A 17,679-nucleotide genomic window follows, 5' to 3' on the forward strand; every position below is an offset into this window, starting at 1 on the left:
TATGACCAAGTATAAGAGGTATTTATATATATATATATATTTTTTTTTTTTTTTTTTTGAGACAGAGTCTCACCGTGTCACCCTGGAACATAGATCACAGCAACCTCAAACTCTTGGGTTTGAGCAATCCTCTTGCCTCAGCCTCCCGAGTAGCTGGGACTACAGGCATACACCACTATGCCCAGCTAGTTTTCTTGTTTTTAGTAGAGGCAGAGTCTCGCTCTTGCTCAGGCTGGTCTTGAAGTCCTGAGCTCAAGCAATCTACCTGCCTTGGCCTCCCAGAGTCCTGGGATTACAGGTGCGAGCCACCACAGCCCACCAAGAGGTATTTCTAAAATAAACTATAAAGCTGCAAAACTATTTAATGAGTTTTACTATTTCACAACTGTTTCCTAGGTCATAATATGAACAATATTTTTTTCTGTTTTGAAATAACTCAAGCATCAGCCATACTACTTTAAAATATTATTACATTTAACTGAATAATATTATCTTTACCTTTATTAAATTTCCTTTATGAAGAATAACAAAGGAACAGTAAAGCTATATTTCGACAAAATCTTTCAATTTTAATTTTGAAATCTCATCAGAAAAAAATATATTTTAGTACCATTTAATCCATTAAATACACATCTTCATTATGCTATCTTTGTTATGAAAACCACCAGGTTAAGAAAAGGTATTCAGCTAATACTGAAAACCGAATTCATTTAAAAAACAATTGCATTTTACCATTGCCAGAGAGATTTTTTTTTTAAAGCTGTAGATAGATACTTTGGAGATAAAATGATCACGATTACCTCCTAAAGCTATTTTAGCAGGTTCTAAATGCTAAACAGAAATTTCATGAAACGGCCCAGGAGATAAGCTTGTAGATTTCTTCTGAAAGCTATTTTGACAGCCTCTAAGGGCCAAATAAGGATGTGTGGAATTCCCTAATATGGCCTAATAGGAGAAGGTTTAGAATAAAAACCAGGATACTCAAGTTTCTAAGCCAGCTAATAAGCTAAGTGAACTTAGGTCAGTATTTAACCTTCTCCAGTTTGCTTATCTGTTCATTTGGGAGACTCACATCTTCCCAACCTACTTCTATGAACTATAGTGGGTTTTGAAATGCTGTGTGAAATCTCCCTGTCTTATCTAAACATTTCCATCTGATTTGCTCAACTACTCAGCATTTTCACTAGTGTTCACATTTCTTTGCCTACAAGTTGAGTCTCCCAACTCAGCATGTTTCACTGTCTGCGTGCACACCAGTATTATGTGGTCCCTGAGTTGTCTTTCAAAAGTCCTCACTGTCACAGCTAAAAATCAAACCCACTCTATCTGAGTAACTGATTGCAGGGCCCAGCCCAGACACACACACCTCCCAGGTCTCTGATCCATCCGCCCTAGAGGAAGCTGACTCTTGAGGAAAAGCCAAAGTGGGCTCAATGGCCTGGCAATCTCCTGGAGTTTTCAAAGGAAGTGGGCCCAAGGGAGAGGCTGCCCTGGTGACTGTAGCTGGAGGGCTCAAGGCTTTGGGACAGACAAACATCTGGGTGTCCTCAGGAGCATTGTTACAACCTAAAAGGCTGGTAACCTCTCCCCCTATATTGTCACTGTATTTCAGAGCAGGGGGCTGGTAGGCTTGGTAGGACACTTTGGTGGTGGTGGTGGTAATCACTGTCTGTAGGGCAGGGGCACCTGGTGGGGCAGTTGTGAGGTACCTATTCAAGGGAAGCTCTGGATTATAATAAGGGAAATTGGCCATGGTCTGGAGCTGTCCATGGTCAGTCCTTTCCCCAAGGCCAGGTATTCCCAAAGCTGGTTTCCAGTCATGTTGTTTACTGGTGAAATCAAAGTTCCTCTCATAGCTGCTGTATGAACTGACATTATACTGTAGTGGATTCAGATGAAGCCAGTCTGTGTCATTAGGGATACCTGGGGAATCTTTATAAAGGGTAGGGTAGGGGCTTGAATTTATACAACCAGGGCCTGACAATTCATAGCTGCAAGGTGGCCTAGGCAAATAGATTCTTGGGTTTGGATATTTCTGAAAGGGTAGCATTTTGTCTCCTTGAAAAGTGGCTAGGTCACAAGTAGCTTTGTAAGCATCAGAGACTGGGAAGGAAGGGCAAGGCCGTTCTAGAACAGGGAAGCTGGTGTCAGTAATTATATCAAACTGTTCTGGATGGTCCAGGGGAGGTATGTTGAAATGAACACTGCTGTCTTGGTCTTCCTCTGCCTAAAAAATGATACAAACAGAGACACATGATATGTAAATCGTGTGCATACCTTTACCCTCACCTAACAATAACCCGTCAAGCAAGTGAAAACAAACTTCCAGTTGGGGAGGAGCTGTGCGTTGTGAACACTGCACTGCTCAGGTAGGTGATCTGGACTCGTGGCCCAGGAGTTGCTAAGCTTGAGCTGGCTCAGGCATGAAGACCACACCACTGAATGAGGCAAGTTCACCATAGCCAGGCAGGGTGGGACTGAGAGGCAGATGGCCCTGTTCTCACTCGACTGTGTTCATAATAGTGGAGACTCAGGAGCCACACAGACCTAGGTTCAAATCCTGACTCACTCCCTCCCTCATTGCTTAACCTCTCTGGGCCTTAGATTCTTCATTTTAAAAATGGGGCTTAATATTTTATTAATCATAACCTTTGGCTCTTGCCACTTTGTCATGGAGTTTCTGTAACCATTTAAGGTGTGAAACCCTTAGATCAGTACCTGGCGAGTAGGAAGTGCTTGAACAGTTTCTGTTTGTACTCACAGTAACTCTTTGCCTGTTTAACACGCTTTGGTAGAAATGCCAGACTGGATCAAGCTGCCTAAAGAAATGTTATCTGTTCCTATGTTAATAAGGTGAGGATCCTCTCAGGGATGCAGTAACTCACTGTTGCTATGCACACATTTCTTTCTTTATTACTGTTGGATAATCGCCCTCGTACGAGGATGTCAGCACATATCCTGGCCACGTCATTGCTCGTAGAAATTGTTTCAAGAAGAAGAAGATATTAGAAACCCTATTCAAAGGTTGTCTGAATAATTTTCTATTGGAGTTATATAAGTTTCACACAAAACCAAACCATTATGTGACATTCATACTTCACAAAATTACTCGTGTATCTTTTGATAAAAATGAACACAGACCATGATGCAATGTTAGCTCTCCATTACCTCGGGTTCTCGAATTCTCTTTTTCTGGGGTTGATAAAAGGTGGCCATCTGTCGCTTGATGGCACTTCTTCGAGCTTCTGTCTCTGATTTGCTCTCTGGTCTTGGGTGATCATGGGTTCCCTTGGCCTGTATTAAGGAGGTGAAACATACATTTGTTCCTCTAAAGGAAGCTGGCAGTGTGGGTCAAAAATACATCATGCCTTTCCCAAGAACTCAGGTGTTTGGTTTGGTTTTGTTTTTTCCAACTGGCAGAAAAAAAAATTTCTTGAACAACAGCAACAATAAATATTTTACCAGATTACCTATAATCCCTTCACATTAGTCAATGAACTAGATAACTGTAACTTGGTTCGCTCTCTCTGGACCTGAAAGAGCACCCAGTACCTGAAATAATTTCTAGGCTTCCAGTAGGTCCTGGGGGGCTCTAGCGCCTATTCCTGGCCACTGGAGCTATACTTTGTTTGGTTCAGAATTCCCGTGCACCGGGCAGGTGGTTTGGTCCCTGTGGTCTGATTAAAGTGTCCATCACAAATTGTGTTCTCACCCAACTTACCTGAAAAAATATTGCATTGCCATCAAGCCGCCAAAAGTTGGTCACAGGGTATCCACTGTGCCCTCGACATGGAATTAACTCCAAAGCAGAATGACAGTTGGGACACGCTTTCTCTGCAAAGCTCAGAGGGAAGGAATATTAAAAACAACCCTAACCCCAAACTTGCCTGAAGGGAGAAAGGCAAAGTGAGTTGGGAATAAAGAACTCCTGACTCCAAGGTCACCCTCCCCTAGACACCCCACCCTCACCTCCCACTCTTGCAGGCATGCTCTCACTCTGCTGTTTCAGTCGTGCCTTGTCGCAGATGGCAGGTCGCAGCTGCAGCCGGGAGCCATCGGGCAGGGTGCAGGCCTGTGCACACACCACCACGCCCAGGCACGACTTCTTGAGGATGTGCCCATTGTGGTTGTTGGTGTTGCGCATGGCCCAGCCGCTCAGGTGGCGCTGTGCCTTCTTCTCCTCACTGCTGTAGATGAAGCGCACATACCCGTTCGGCCACTCTCGGAAGTGGTCGAAGAACACAGGCTCCTAGGAAGCAATAGAGGAAAGCTGGTCAGCTCTAGCAAGACCAAATGGCATGCATCATGCTTTTAATCTTCTCCAAGCACATTAGAATAAAAAGGAGTTATTTCTGAAATCTAGCAATGTTGCCAAACCCCAAGACTACGCTATCCCTAAAGGCTACTCACCTAGTCTATGTTTACCTTTTGGCAACTGGCTGATATGTTTATACAGTGCTTTTCTTCTAAATGCTGGACATTTATTAACTCATCTAGCCTCCACAACACATGCAGACAATCACACCCATTTTATACAACAGGACATGGAGGTCAGAGAGGTTACTTGACTCACCCAGTGTCTCACAGCTAGCAAGACCTGGTTCTAGGATTCACACCCTGACTGTCTGACTCTAGAGCCTGTGCTTCTTACCATTAGGTTATACCACTTCTTGATGTGTTTAAATATTGAAAACATTTTCAAATAAAGTATCACAGTGTCAGGGAAAAAAGTGATAGAAGTGCTCTGTCCCTGAAGTGCAATGTAATTTATAAATAAGCTGGTGCATTTTCTTCTAAAGCTCTTGGCTGTCTTATCAGCAGCGACACCAGAATAATGACAGAGAGGTAAGAACAGCTTCCCTGCCCCCTTCCAAATTAGTTCTCCAAGTTTAAAAGGGCTCTGTAATGAAAGATGGACCCACAATAGTAAACCATGAGCTCTGGGGTGTTGGTGACCCTGCCTGGCACTGGGACTGCTCCCCAGAGCAATATGGGATTGTCATTCATTCTCCTCAATAAAGAGCCACATGGCTGAAATAGTAAGTTATATCTAAAGCACTGAGCATTGCCTTAATATGTGTATTCATATTTAATGGTCTTTGTCTACAATATATGAATGTCTACAGCATGAATGTCATTCTATAGTAATGAATGTCTCTTTTATATACATGCATGTAAGTTTAATGGAAAATAATCCTTTAGTGAGCACTTATTATTTACCAGGTACTTTTTAGGGTGGTGGCCTGTGATACTTTTTGCCAGTGGACCAAATCAGGCCTGCTGTTTGTTTTTGTATAGTCTCAAACTAAGAATAGTTTTTATATTTTTAGATGGTGGGGGAAAATCAAGGGGCAAGTTATAGTTCCTGATGCATGAAACTTATGTAGTATTAAAATTTAGTGTCCATAAAGAAAGTCTGGTTGGAATGCAGCCATGTACATTCTTCTATGCATCGTCTAGGGTGGCTTCATAGGGTTGCTGTGATGAGATGAGTGTTTATGACAGAAGCATAGGGCCTGACAAACCATATTGTGCAACATCTGTAATCCTCACAACTGCCTTGCAAGATGGGCATTCTTACTCTTATTTAACAGGTAAGGTAGAGTTAGATAGATAACCTGCAGGAGCCTAACTCAGGCATGTGTCTAATAGGAGATCTGGAGCAGCCAGGCCCCAATAGTTTTACTGGTGTGATAAAAGCTCAGAAGAGTTTATCACAATAGTAAGTCCTGCCACCCAGAAAAGTGAGATCAAACATTAGCAAAGTTAAAGTATTCTCAGTTGGACCATTCAGACTTTTATACATGATTAATGTTTCACTTTTTTTTTTTTTTGCAGTTTTTGGCCAGAGGCCAGGTTTGAACCTGCCGCCTCTGGTATATGGGGCTGGCGCCCTACCCCTTTGAGCCACAGGTGCTGCCTAATATTTCACATTCTAACAGCCATTAGTTAAATTAGTGATTTTTTTTCTCTAGAATCTCAGGGATATTGTCAATGAATTACTACCATCAGGCCCTATTTATCTTTTCTCTGAAGTATTCTTATACACTTGACATAAATTAATATATCAACTTAAGGTAAGCCAAAAATGAAATATATAATGATGTACTATCAACTCTTAGCTTATATCAAATGCAAATATCTTTGTTTTCAAAGTGAACATTTCAGCTTAAGCCTTTTAGTACCAAACCGACAATTTTTCAGAGTATTTCTCGATCACTCCCTTGTACAGGAGGCCCCCATGTCTCGCTCCAGTTACTGAGATAGTGACCCTGGAGGTGAATAAAGTCACGGAAACTGTATTTTTAAATGAAAACAAGAACAGAGGATATCCAGGATTGGGTTTCATTTGTGTGGGCATTGCATTTTCTCTCTTCTCTTCTCTCTCATCTTACACACACACACACACACACACTGAACCCAACAATAGACCTGAAAGAGAATTTCAGATCGGTATCTCCTAGTACTTGATGACAAGTGAATGGCCTGAGTCTAAGGCAAATTCAAGGACTCTCCCAAGGTCATATAGCTCAGATAACCAGAGCTGGGCAGTGCTCAGTTTTTCCACATCTCTAAGTGCCAAAGCGCCTGTCCCTTTTGAGGTATTACATGCATACTCCCTGCTCCAGAACCAGATGCCTAAAAACCCATATTTACATTAAAGGCTAGAAAGGGCTTGAGAGATCAGCCATGATTTGGATGTGATTCTTTTGGCAAGATTGGATTTTTCTTTTCCTGTGAAAATTGCCACAAACACAAGTTCACAAGAAGTCCACAAGGTTGAGATGCACTTCCTGTACTGTGGTCTACTTTTGCAGAAACGATACCGTCTGACTCTAAGGTAGAGAGAGTTTACAACAAACCTAAAAACTACTACTACAAATGTGTACAGCTAAAAAAGTGCTGATCTCTTTGAGAGACTACATGGTCTGGCTAAGAAATTGCTGTTTATTTGAACACCCATCTGATGCATAAAAGATACTGAATAAACATCACATCTCATCCCTGTGTCACAACATTGCCAGAAGTCCACACTTGCAAGTGCTTGGGAAGCAGCTGCTGGTCACCCCCACCCCCATGTAAACCTAGGACATTAAAGTCACTCTTTAGTTTGGGCCCAAACTAATTATGACCCAGTGTAACTGCTCAGTTGATTCCCTGAACTTGGCTCCAAACCATTTTGCGCCACTAAAATAAAGCAAAGCACCATAAATTCACCCTAAACGAATGACCAATTCCCTGTCATTAGAGAAAAAGTAAGCTTGGGGCGCTGATGGCACATTAGCATTCCTATGGGGCCTCCCTGCATGGGTGGTCAAGGATATCTGAATAAATTGCTCAAATCGGGCTATTTATTTTACATTCTGGCCATCAGATTCAATTTATAGTGCTGTCGTGCAGTTCTGCTGCATGAGAAGCAGTGAGTTTTAAAATCCGCTGAGGTTTTTCTTCTAATTTTCTAATGGGTTCAAGTAAATGGGTAAGTAGGGAGGCACCCAATTCCACCTTGATTAAGGCAGACGAAGGAGCAAGGCGTCCTGCTTTCGACAGAATACTGGGAATGTGGAACCTGATCGACCTTCCCGCTGCTTCCAGTTTTCAGACAAGCCCAAGGAAATGGCTGTGAGAGGACACACGTCTAAACCCCGGCCTGCCTCTTTAGAGCCCCAAGAAGTACTCTCTACATGGCTATATTTGAAGGCCCCCAGAAACTCAGAAACGTGAGCGTAGTGTCTCTGCAGAGCCCCAGCGGTAACTTGAACACCGTTTCCGCTTCTTTGGATGGACGGCATCCTGCGTGGCGCACACACTGAGTTTCACTCACCTGAGGCATCTGCGGGTCGTTGATGTCCCAGTTGAGCTGCATCCCGTAGGAGCGCGCACTGTCTGCTTGCTGCGCCGCGTCCGCCCGCATCTGCCTACTCCTTGCTTTGAGCCCAGGATCCTGAAAGAAGAAACAAGAGGTGCGACAGATGACTTTAAAAAAAAAAAGAAGAAAAGAAAAAAAATCGTTGGGTGTGTCTGGGGGAGGGGAGGGAGGAGAAGAGAGAGGAGAGGAGAAGAGAGGGAGAATCTTGAACGGTGGTTAAGAAAGAGACAGAGAGAATGAGAGTATCTTGAAACTGGAGACGGTGGTTAAGGACCCGGGCAGAGCCCTGTCCTCGGCTGCGGTGCTGAAAGGTCTCCACCGGAATAGCAGCACTGCCACTAGGCAGCTGCCAGCTGGTTTAGAAAATACGCACCCCTCCCAGCTCCGCCTTTCCTCGCCTCTTCTGCTTGCGCCTATGCTGGGGTACCCCGTCGTCTTCTCCCGGACAGAGCCAGGAATGCAGGTGGAGGTTAAGCTCAGCCCTTGTAGCAAAGGGAAACTGAAGCCAAGATTCAGTTTGGAATGTCTCACTTAAGTTTAAAGCGACTTTTCACTCCCACCCCGCACTCCCAGCCTCCGTGGTTTCAGAGAGGGCTTATTAGATCGAGGTTTTTCAGCAAAGTCCCCTGAGAGCCACCACTCAATTCCAGGAGAGCGGGGACCGCACGTGGGAATCCTTGGCTGTCCATCCCAAGTCCTATTTTGCCCAACCGCGAGCTCGCTCCTACTTACCGGCCGGCCCTCTTTGGGATCCACTCCCCGCTCCTGCTGTAGCAATTGTGCGTGTCCGGGAGTCTACGCTGGGCTGTTTGGGACGTCCCACAGGGCGCCAAGGTCCCCGCATGCTAGCAGGTCTAGGTGCACTCACTCTCCCCGGGTCTGTGGAGGGATCTGGCCCAGCCTGGAAAGAGTCCTAGACTGAGCCCGGGAGAGTGGGCCGAAAAAAGCCGAGGAAGACGGGGGCGAAGTGAGCTCTGTGGCCCAGCAAAGAAGTGCCAAAGGACCCATAGCTCTCTCTGCTGCCTCCCTCTCCTCCCGATCTGTTAAACAGGGACTGAGTGAGGTTTGGGGAGCTCTCAGTCGCTACCCATATAAACACAACTCTTGCAAAAAGATCTGTATTGATATTGTCGTGGAACTATCACGGCCAAGTCATATTTACCCCATTATAGTCTTGGGAGGCTTTAGGGGACTAGAGAATCCCGGCGAGGGGGCGCAAGACGGTGTGGAATCCCCAAGGTTAGGACAAAGCTACTTTACTTGAGCACCCGCCTCACCCAAGGCCACACCCGCACCTGTAGACACCCAATAAAAGAAATGTATTCAAATGACTTAAGTTGCTTTTTGACCACCGAATGAGAGAAGATGGGTCAGAGAAGATGGGCTTCTGGAATTCATTCTCTGCGCCCTTGATTGCAGCCCGCACGCTTCCATTCTCAGCCCCAGCCGCAGAAGAGGAGCCGACTCCTAGAAGCGTAGCACCTGGAGAACGAGAATCTGATATTAACGCATATCCAAACACGCCGCCCTGGATCTTGGTACCGCGGAGCGCGTGCTAGTGAGGCGCGGGGCCCACCTGGGAGGCCACCCAGGCCCACGCCTCCTGCAGAATTAGTCCTTTCCGTTGACAGGAGGTGGGGAGAAAGAGAGAGAGAGAGAGAGAGAGAGAGAGAGAGAGAGAGAGAGTTTTTAAGCCCACAGCCTGCAAGCATGAAAGGATCGTCCACGTCCTTTTACTGCCTCAGTCAAAGGCACAGTCGGGCTTGCTTGGAAAAGTCGATCAAACAGCGAAGTACGTTTCAGAGCAACCCGCCTGTTGCAGTGGACCAGAGAACTCAGGGAGAAATGCAGGATTTGCGTAGTTACTCGCATTTTCTTCCTCCTCTAACTTTCACCCAAGCTTTGGGATTTTTTCTCCCAAGCAAAGGCAAAATGTCCTAGCAATGGAATTCGTTCATTTCCAGCTTCTCTCCGCCCCATCCCCCATCCCTACCCCGGTTCTCTTCTCTGAAAAGGTCCCATCGTCGGGGTTTCTGATTAAAATCACTCTCAAATGATCCCCATTGAGATCTAGGTGGAAACGGAGAGATGTGCCTACTCTTCACCCATCAGTTTCAGTCACAGATTTTCATTTTAGTACCTGACCGCCAAAGGTCCCGGGAACTCCTGTCATTCAGGTGCTTTCTGTGTCGTTTTGTCTTCGAAAATGAAATGAAAATCTATCGACCGTTCATTTAAAAATAAATCGATATTTCATTCAAAGGGATTAAGATAATTTATCTCTTCAAATGTTCTAAAAATAACTTCAAAATTGTCATATAAAGTTACATCAGAGAGTGCCTAGAAACTAATGTATAGCCTTACTGCAACGTTATTAGAATAGTTCTTGTCTCTAGCTTTTGGAATGTTCCTAGGGAGATCCAACTCTTCAAAAATATAAATAAATATAACTTTTTAATGTTAAAGGCAAATCAATTAATTCCTAAGTGGAATTTAAAAGTTAATGGCATTTAACAGTTTAACATTTAAAAGTTAATGCCATCCAAAGAAATGTCATGGAGCCTCCGCCATATTTAATTTTAGAAGAATTAGAATATATATTTCACATTGCCCTGAAATTATGTCTGAGTAAAACCTGTTCGTGAAAGAAGGCAATCAAAGTGAAAATCAAGTAAATAAGCAAATAAATGGTATTGCCTATTGTGTTGTTTTTATGTTTTCCTGAAGATTTGAATGCATGGCCACTACTGAGTTTGGAAGGATGGATTTTTCTCCAAAAGCCTGATTATGACATTTTCTATCTAATGTTAAGAAAATTTTACTTTTTAAATATTCCTTTAAATAAATGCGTTCAAACTGTAGTATTTCAGTTACTGTTTTTATTATCCTTTGATTTTTTTTTTTCCTGGAAAAAAAATACTAATACTTGCCTTGAATCATAACACTTTAACTTCACAGTGGTCTCTGCCTTGATTAGTAATTTAATATTGAATAGTACATTAATTCAAAAGGAAAGAAGCCTTTGTATTTGCCAGAAAACAGATAGGATGAGTTCTGACATAAATAATGTTTTGTTTTTCTTCATGATGTATGTCTCAGAACATAAATACTGGTCTGAATGGACTGGAGATGCATGCAAGTCCTGGGCTAACAGGGAAAAGGGATTCTTTTTTTTTTTTTTTTTTCTTTTCTTCTTTTTTTCAGTTTTTGGCCGGGGCTGGGTTTGAACCCGCCATGTCCGGCATATGGCGCCAGCGCCCTACTCCTTAGAACCACAGGCGCCACCCTAACAGGGATTCTTATTATGTTTTGCTTTTATGTAGACAAATATTTTCTGCACACATCACGCCATAAAACACTCACAAGTCTAGTCATAATACAGTTCGATTTTTTGCAGAAGGAATGCTTAAATTGGAGGGGTCATGTTTGTTTTTGAAGAAACTCCAGCCCAACTTATTTTTGCCACCGTGTTCAGATTCACGTACCTACCTACCCGAATCGGCCCAGCCATTGATGCACATATTTGTCAAGTTAAAAGAAGTCGACAGAAAATAAGGAATCTGCCCTGTTTGCCTTTTTCTTTTTTATTCCTTCACCCCAGGTACAAATAAAACATCTTTTGTGATATCAGGAATGTGTTCATATCGGATACAAGTCTGGTTCCCAAGGGAAAGAGTTTAGCTTCAAAGGACCGAAAACAGCTCCTCTGGCATTTCCGCAAAGAGGATGCCTAACAGTTGGAACTGGCACATAAAGAACGCTTAAGCGACGTTATTCGCTTTCTTTGAGTAGGGCTTTCTCTTAAGGTGAGGGTGCGTGCGCCCAGGTGGCCAGACCCGCCTGCGAGCTTTACCAGCTCCCCGCCCCCCCAGTCTCTCCCCACGTGGTGCAGGCAGATTTCAGGGGCGGGTCTGTCAATTACACGCCTGGAGAAGGTTTGAAAGGGAAACCTGTGGGCGAGTGGGGCTTTCTCCGCAGCTCTCTCAGCTGGCCAGGGTCTCCAGAAGCGGGGACCTCAGAGGGACCACCGCGGCTCAGCCGAGCGGCGCGCCCTGGGGCCCGGGGGCCCAGGATCTGGCCGGGAGCCTCGGGATGCAGAAGGCGAGTGACCCCTGTTGAGCCCGGCCTCCTTTCCAGGTCCCAGGGCGTGCGAGGGTGCCAGGTCACTCGGGATCAGGCTTTGACCCCTCGAGGTGGTAGCTCAGAGACCCAGAGCGGGGAATAGGGGCCTTTGCGCGCTTCAAACTTCTTAGGCTTGCTCAGAATATATTAGCAGCTTTCAATCAGATGAGCAAGGCAGGATGGAAAGTCTGTGGTTCTCGTTAATAGAGCCTTCAGAGAAGGGAGAACTGGAGAATTCTTGATTGGAAAGTAAAGATATCGTTTTATGCAAGTTTTCTGGATATTTTCCCAGGCGGTTCTCCAGGTTTCTTTAGCCTTCGCAGTGCGTTAAGCCGTCCCAAGTGCTGGGACTTCAGTTAACCGCGCGAAAAGTAGCAATCTCTAAAACAGCTGGGGGTGGGGGGAGGGCCCTGGATCCGCCAAACTCTCATACTTCAGCATTCATTTAACTGGAACTCATTGAATACTCTGCTGGGGGGAAAAAATCTGGATTTGTGTCTTTGAGTTCACCCTATTTTTCATATTTATAAATAATGACGTTAATATTGTAAATTACACCGACATTTAAGGATTTTGGTCAAGTTTACATAGGTCGATTAGCCCAAACTAGATTTAAAACGTATATTTTGTGTTTTATACTTCTTAATTGAATTAGTTGGAGTGAAGTGAGGAGATGTTGTTTAGTGCAGCGTGACGTGTTGTAAAACCAGTGTGGTGGGCCAGGGGTCACGTGTGGGGTGTAAAATCCACTACTAAATGTTTTGGACACTTCTGTGGTTGTTGACGTTTGATCCTTGAAATTTTAATGTAGAAGTCCTAGGGTAACAAATTTATGTGTCACAAATATAAAGCTTAAATTCGTGACTTTGCTTAAGATACTTTTCTTAAAAATAAGGCTTATTTGATTTCAATTATAGCAAGAAATATATGCTTATTATAGGAGAAAACATTCAACAAACAGGAGAAATAACTAAAAGAGGAAAACAGTTTTCTGCAAATCAGCCTCTGATTATATTTTGTTGTATTTCCTTCTTGCGTTTTTTTCTGAGTGTTTAATGTTTTTTCAATAGAAAAGTAAAGCATTATTAAAAACATAGATATGAGAGTTTAAAAAGTCCTCCTCTTTCCAACCCCTAAAGGATAATCACTTAGCTTTTTCACAGTTTCCCTTAAGGGTTTTTCTATAAGCACTATCCGTGTTTTCAAAATATGAGTCATCTTCATACAGTATATAATTTGGTATTATGAGGATTTTTATTAAAAAATTTAATTATATACTTATTCGATGTTCATTTTAACATATTTATGATCATAGGTATATATTTAAATTTCCCCTTTTTCCATTTAACGTGACAGCTATGTACCTAGGGCAAATATACATTCTGACCAGCCTTTTCATTTTTCTAAAAATGTTCTAAATACTGATAGCTGCTTCTAAATACCTACCCCAAATCCAAAACTAAGTGTTGCTTCCTTGCTTCCAGGGTAAATACTAAGGATTTTTTTTTTTTTTTTGAGACTAAGAGTCTTACTTTTTCACCCTCGGTAGAGTGCTGTGGCATCACAGCTTACAGCAACCACAGCGATTCTCTTGCCTCAGCCTGCCAAGCAGCTGGGACTATAGGCGCCTGCCACACGCCCAGCTATTATTTTTGTTGTTGTTGCAGTTTGGCTGGGGCTGGGTTTGAACCCATCAGCCTCAGTATGTGGGGCTGGTGCCCTACTCACTGAGCCACAGGTGCCGCCCTAAGGATTTTTTTTTAAAAAGAATAGTTATCCTTAAATAATTGCTCTTGGAAATGTTTGGATTCTAAAAATTTCAATTTTGAATCAGAGTCATTTCTATATACTTATCTGATTTCTTTCTATTGTTTAATAGATTTTTTTTGTTTAATTTAGTGCACAATATTGAAAATACCTGTGAACCTACTCCTTTAATTTGAGTGCCTAATCAGGGTTTCTCAAAACAGCTGTTCATTAATAACTTGGGATTTGAGCTCACCCAAGGATGCCAAAAAAAAAAAAAAAAAAGAAAGAAAAAAACAAACACACACCAGGAGCCTGTTTAAAATACTCAACTGGGCCAGGCACAATGGCTCACACCTGTAATCCTAGCACTCTGGTAGGCCCAGGTGTGTGGATTACCTGAGCTCAGGAGTTGGAGACCAACCTGAGCCAGAGTGAGACCCCACCTCTAAAAATAGCCGGGGGTTGTGGTTGGTGGCCTGTAGTCCCAGCTACTTAGGAGGCTGGCTGAGGGACAAGGATCACTTGAGCCCAAGAGTTTGAGTGAGTCGTGATGCCACAGCACTCTGCCAAGGGTGACAAAGTGAGACTCTGTCTCAAAACAAATACGCTACTGCTTAGGTTCTTACTGGAGAGATTCTGATTTAATTGGTCTGTGCTGGGGTCCTAGTTTGTTGTTTGTTGGTTAGGGCTAGATGATTGTAATACTCAGTCTAGGAACTCTTTTGTTCTTTATAAAATCATCTGTCAGCTGCCTTCATTTCCCCTTCTCAGTTCATGGCTAGAGTCCTGACTGGACAGTCATGGGGAGGCAGATTTGGGACACAAACCATTTTAACATTAAGATAAGTGCAGGGGACTTAAGCATATTCTCCTGACCATTCCTCTTAATGTTGACAACCACCTTTCACTGAGCCCTTATGTACCAAGAACAATGCTAAGAAAATTACAAACATTTCAGTCAATCCTCACTCCAGTCCCTGCATGGAGGTGTTATAATAATATTTTTAAAATGAGGAAATTGAGTCTTAGATAGTCTAATGATTTTTTTTCTCTGCTCAAACTATCCCATTTTCTGATTTTCCTGCATAGGAATTGAACTGAAGGGGAGATAGGGCAGTGCCTATAGAGAAAACGGGGAAAGACGATTAGCATAAGGGCTCTGGAGAATATTTTCTTAGGCAAGGATAGAAAGTATTTCCCAATAATTCAGAACTTAACAAAATTTAAAAATTCTTTTTTTTTTTTTTTTAAAGAGACGAGTCTCACTTTGTCGCCCTCAGTAGTGTGCCATGGCGTCACAGTGCATAGCAACCTCCAATTCCTGGGCTTAGGCTATTCTCTTGCTTCAGCCTCCCCGAATAGCTGGGACTACAGGCACCCGCTACAATGCCTGGGTATTTTTTTGTTGCAGTTTGGCCGAGGTGAACCCACCACCCTCGGTATAGGAGCCACAGGTGCTGCCTAATAGTTCTATTGTTAATACTTTGAAGAACCTCCATACTGATTTCCATAATGGATGTATTAATTTACATTCTCACTAACACTGTGTGAGAGTTGCTGTTTTTTCACATCCTCACCAGGATTTATGTTTTGTATTTTAGATAATAGTCTTCCTAACTGGGATGAGATAATGTCATTATGGTTTTGATTTGCATTTCCCTGATGATAGTGATATTGAGCATTTTTTCATATACCTAGTGGTCACTTGTATGTCTTCTTTTGAAAGATGTCTATTTAGTTTATTTGTCAATTTTAATTTTTAATTTTTAATTTTTTTTTTTGAGAAGGAGTCTCAAGCTGTCACCCTGGGTAGAGTGCTGTCGCATCACAGCTTATAGCAACCTCCAACTCTTGGGCTTAAGCAATTCTCTTGCCTCAGCCTCCCTAGTAGCTGGGACTACAGGCGCCTGCCACAACACTCGGCTATTTTTTGGTTGTAGTTGTCATTGTTGTTTGGCGTGCCCAGGCTAGATTCAAACCTGCCAGCTCCTGTGTATGTGTTTGGTGCCCTAGCTGCTTGAGCTACAGGCACCAAGCCCATTTGCCCATTTTTTAATTGAATTGTTTGGTTTTTGCCATTGAGTTATATTTAAGACAAGGTCTCTGTCACTCAGGCTCGAGTCCAGTGGTGAAATCATGGCTCTCTGTAATCTCAAACTACTAAGGCTGAGGATGTCGCTCCTGCCTCTGGGCCCAGCCATTGTCTTCTTTGCCCAGTTGTTTCCTTCGCTGTGGCAAAGCTTTTTAATTTGATATATTTCCATTTGTATGTTTATTTGTTGCCTCTGCTTTTGAGATTTTCTCCATAAAAATCTCTGCCCAGAAGCCTGCCCCAGACTTGAAGCATTTTCTCTATGGTTTTGTTTGTTTGTTTGAAGTGGTTTCATAGTTCGGGGGTCATACATTTAAGTCTTTAGTCTAATTTGAGTTGGTTTTTGTATGTAGTGAGAGATAGGATGGAGAGCTCGTTTCATTCTTATGCATAGATATCCAGTTTTCCCAGCACCACTGAATGTTCTAGGCACCTCTGTTGAAATCAGTTGGCTGTAAACACATGGATTTATTTCCGTGGTCTCTACTCTGTTCCATTGGTTTATGTGTCTTTTTATGCCAATACAATACTACTTTGGTTATTATAGCTTTGTAGTATATTTTGCATTCAGGTAGTGTGCCTCCAAACACTTTTTTTTTGAGACAAGCTTCCTTTGTCACCCTTGGTGGGGTCATAGCTCACAGCAACCTCAAACTCTTGGGCTCAAGTGATTCTCTTGACTATGCCTCCCAAGTAGCTGGGACCATAGGTGCCGGCCACAATGCCTTGCTTTTTTTTAGAGACAGAGTCTTGCTCTTGCTCAGGCTGGTCTGGAACTCCTGAGCTCAAGCAAGCCACCTGCCTTGGTCTCCCATACTACTAGGATTATAGGTATGAGCCATTATGTCTGGCTGAAAAACACTTTTTTTTTTTTTTTTTAAATTGAGATAAAGTCTCAGTTTGTTGACCTTGGTAGAGTGCCATGGTGTCATGGTTCATAGCAAAGTCAAGCTTTTGGGCTCACAGGAGTCTCCCTTAGTAGCTGGGATTATCATACATCCACCACAACACCAGCTATCTTTTTTGTTGTTGTTGTTTTAGCAGGCTCGGGCTGGTTTTGAGTTCGGGTGCCTAGCCAAAAAACATTTTTTATTTAACTTCATAAATTCTCATTCTGAAGTGGTTTATTTAATTAATTTATTTATTTTTAGAGACAAAGTCTCACTTTGTCACCCTCAGTAGAGTGCTGTGGTGTCACAGCTCGCAGCAACCTCTGATTCCTGGGCTTAAACAATTCTCTTGCCTCAGCTTCCCGAGTAGCTGGGACTACAGGTACCTGTCACAACACCTGGCTATTTTATTGTTGTTGCAGTTTGGCAGGGGCTGGGTTTGAACCTGCCACCCTCGGTATATGGGGCTGGTGCCCTACCCACTGAGCCACAGGTGCCACCCCTGTGAAGTGGTTTATTAATTCAAGTTTTTCTTCTATTTTATGTCCTCATTACAGAGTTTTCATTTCTTTATTTTGTATGATCATTTTTTTCAAATGGTATTTGCTCCTTCTGATAATCATTTTTATTGTAATATCATAGACCGTGCTAAAGGATGTTGGATAAAGTTTTTTTAAAGGTAACTGTCTTACTTAGACCTTTTAGATGAGCAACCTGAAGTTTCTATTCAGGAAAACAATATAAACTTTTATCTTTACAATTCAAAATGCCTATCTTTGAAATTCTTTTAAATCTTTTATTGCACACAGGAAAATCAAGATCCTTTGCAGTCTGCTAAGGAAGATGATGAGATTGGAAAGGCCCAGGATGCTTTCTGGGTAAAGATCACATTTATTTGGTAGTCTTTGTGCAGGTTTGTTCTTTCTACTTCTGTATCCCAGGGCCATTAGCGAAAT

At 42.9% G+C, this 17,679-nt stretch overlaps 2 protein-coding genes across 2 annotated transcripts in view; one reads left to right on the top strand and one right to left on the bottom strand.

Moving 5' to 3' along the window:
* Positions 1 to 1,282: 1,282 nt before the first annotated feature.
* Positions 1,283 to 7,915, bottom strand: GCM2 (glial cells missing homolog 2). The gene is made up of 5 exons (XM_003788304.1): positions 7,826 to 7,915; positions 3,997 to 4,249; positions 3,722 to 3,834; positions 3,169 to 3,294; positions 1,283 to 2,227 (listed from the first exon to the last, which is right to left on the bottom strand). The coding sequence occupies exons 1-5, from the start codon at positions 7,913 to 7,915 to the stop codon at positions 1,283 to 1,285; spliced, it is 1,527 nt and encodes a 508-aa protein (XP_003788352.1).
* A 1,310-nt stretch (positions 7,916 to 9,225) lies between these two features.
* The window catches only part of SYCP2L (synaptonemal complex protein 2 like), a 71,551-nt gene continuing 63,097 nt past the window's right edge, over positions 9,226 to 17,679 (top strand). The window contains exons 1-2 of the mRNA XM_012804205.1: positions 9,226 to 9,408; positions 17,533 to 17,601. Of these exons, the coding sequence (XP_012659659.1) occupies positions 9,226 to 9,408; positions 17,533 to 17,601 (252 nt within the window). The remainder of the gene's footprint in view (positions 9,409 to 17,532; positions 17,602 to 17,679) is intronic.

This window comes from Otolemur garnettii, unplaced genomic scaffold, assembly GCF_000181295.1.
Source record: "Otolemur garnettii isolate 467f Iridium unplaced genomic scaffold, OtoGar3 scaffold00026, whole genome shotgun sequence".
Classification (NCBI taxonomy): Eukaryota; Metazoa; Chordata; class Mammalia; order Primates; family Galagidae; genus Otolemur; species Otolemur garnettii.

Bases quoted from the DNA above. Each gene is read 5' to 3' on its own strand.
- GCM2 (XM_003788304.1), bottom strand. From the start codon at position 7,915: ATGCGGGCGGACGCGGCGCAGCAAGCAGACAGTGCGCGCTCCTACGGG. The intron at 3,835-3,996 runs GTGAGAGCATGC...TGAGCTTTGCAG, and splicing joins GGCACGACTGAAACAGCAGA to AGAAAGCGTGTCCCAACTGT. The intron at 3,295-3,721 runs GTAAGTTGGGTG...TCCTTAATACAG, and splicing joins GCAATGCAATATTTTTTCAG to GCCAAGGGAACCCATGATCA.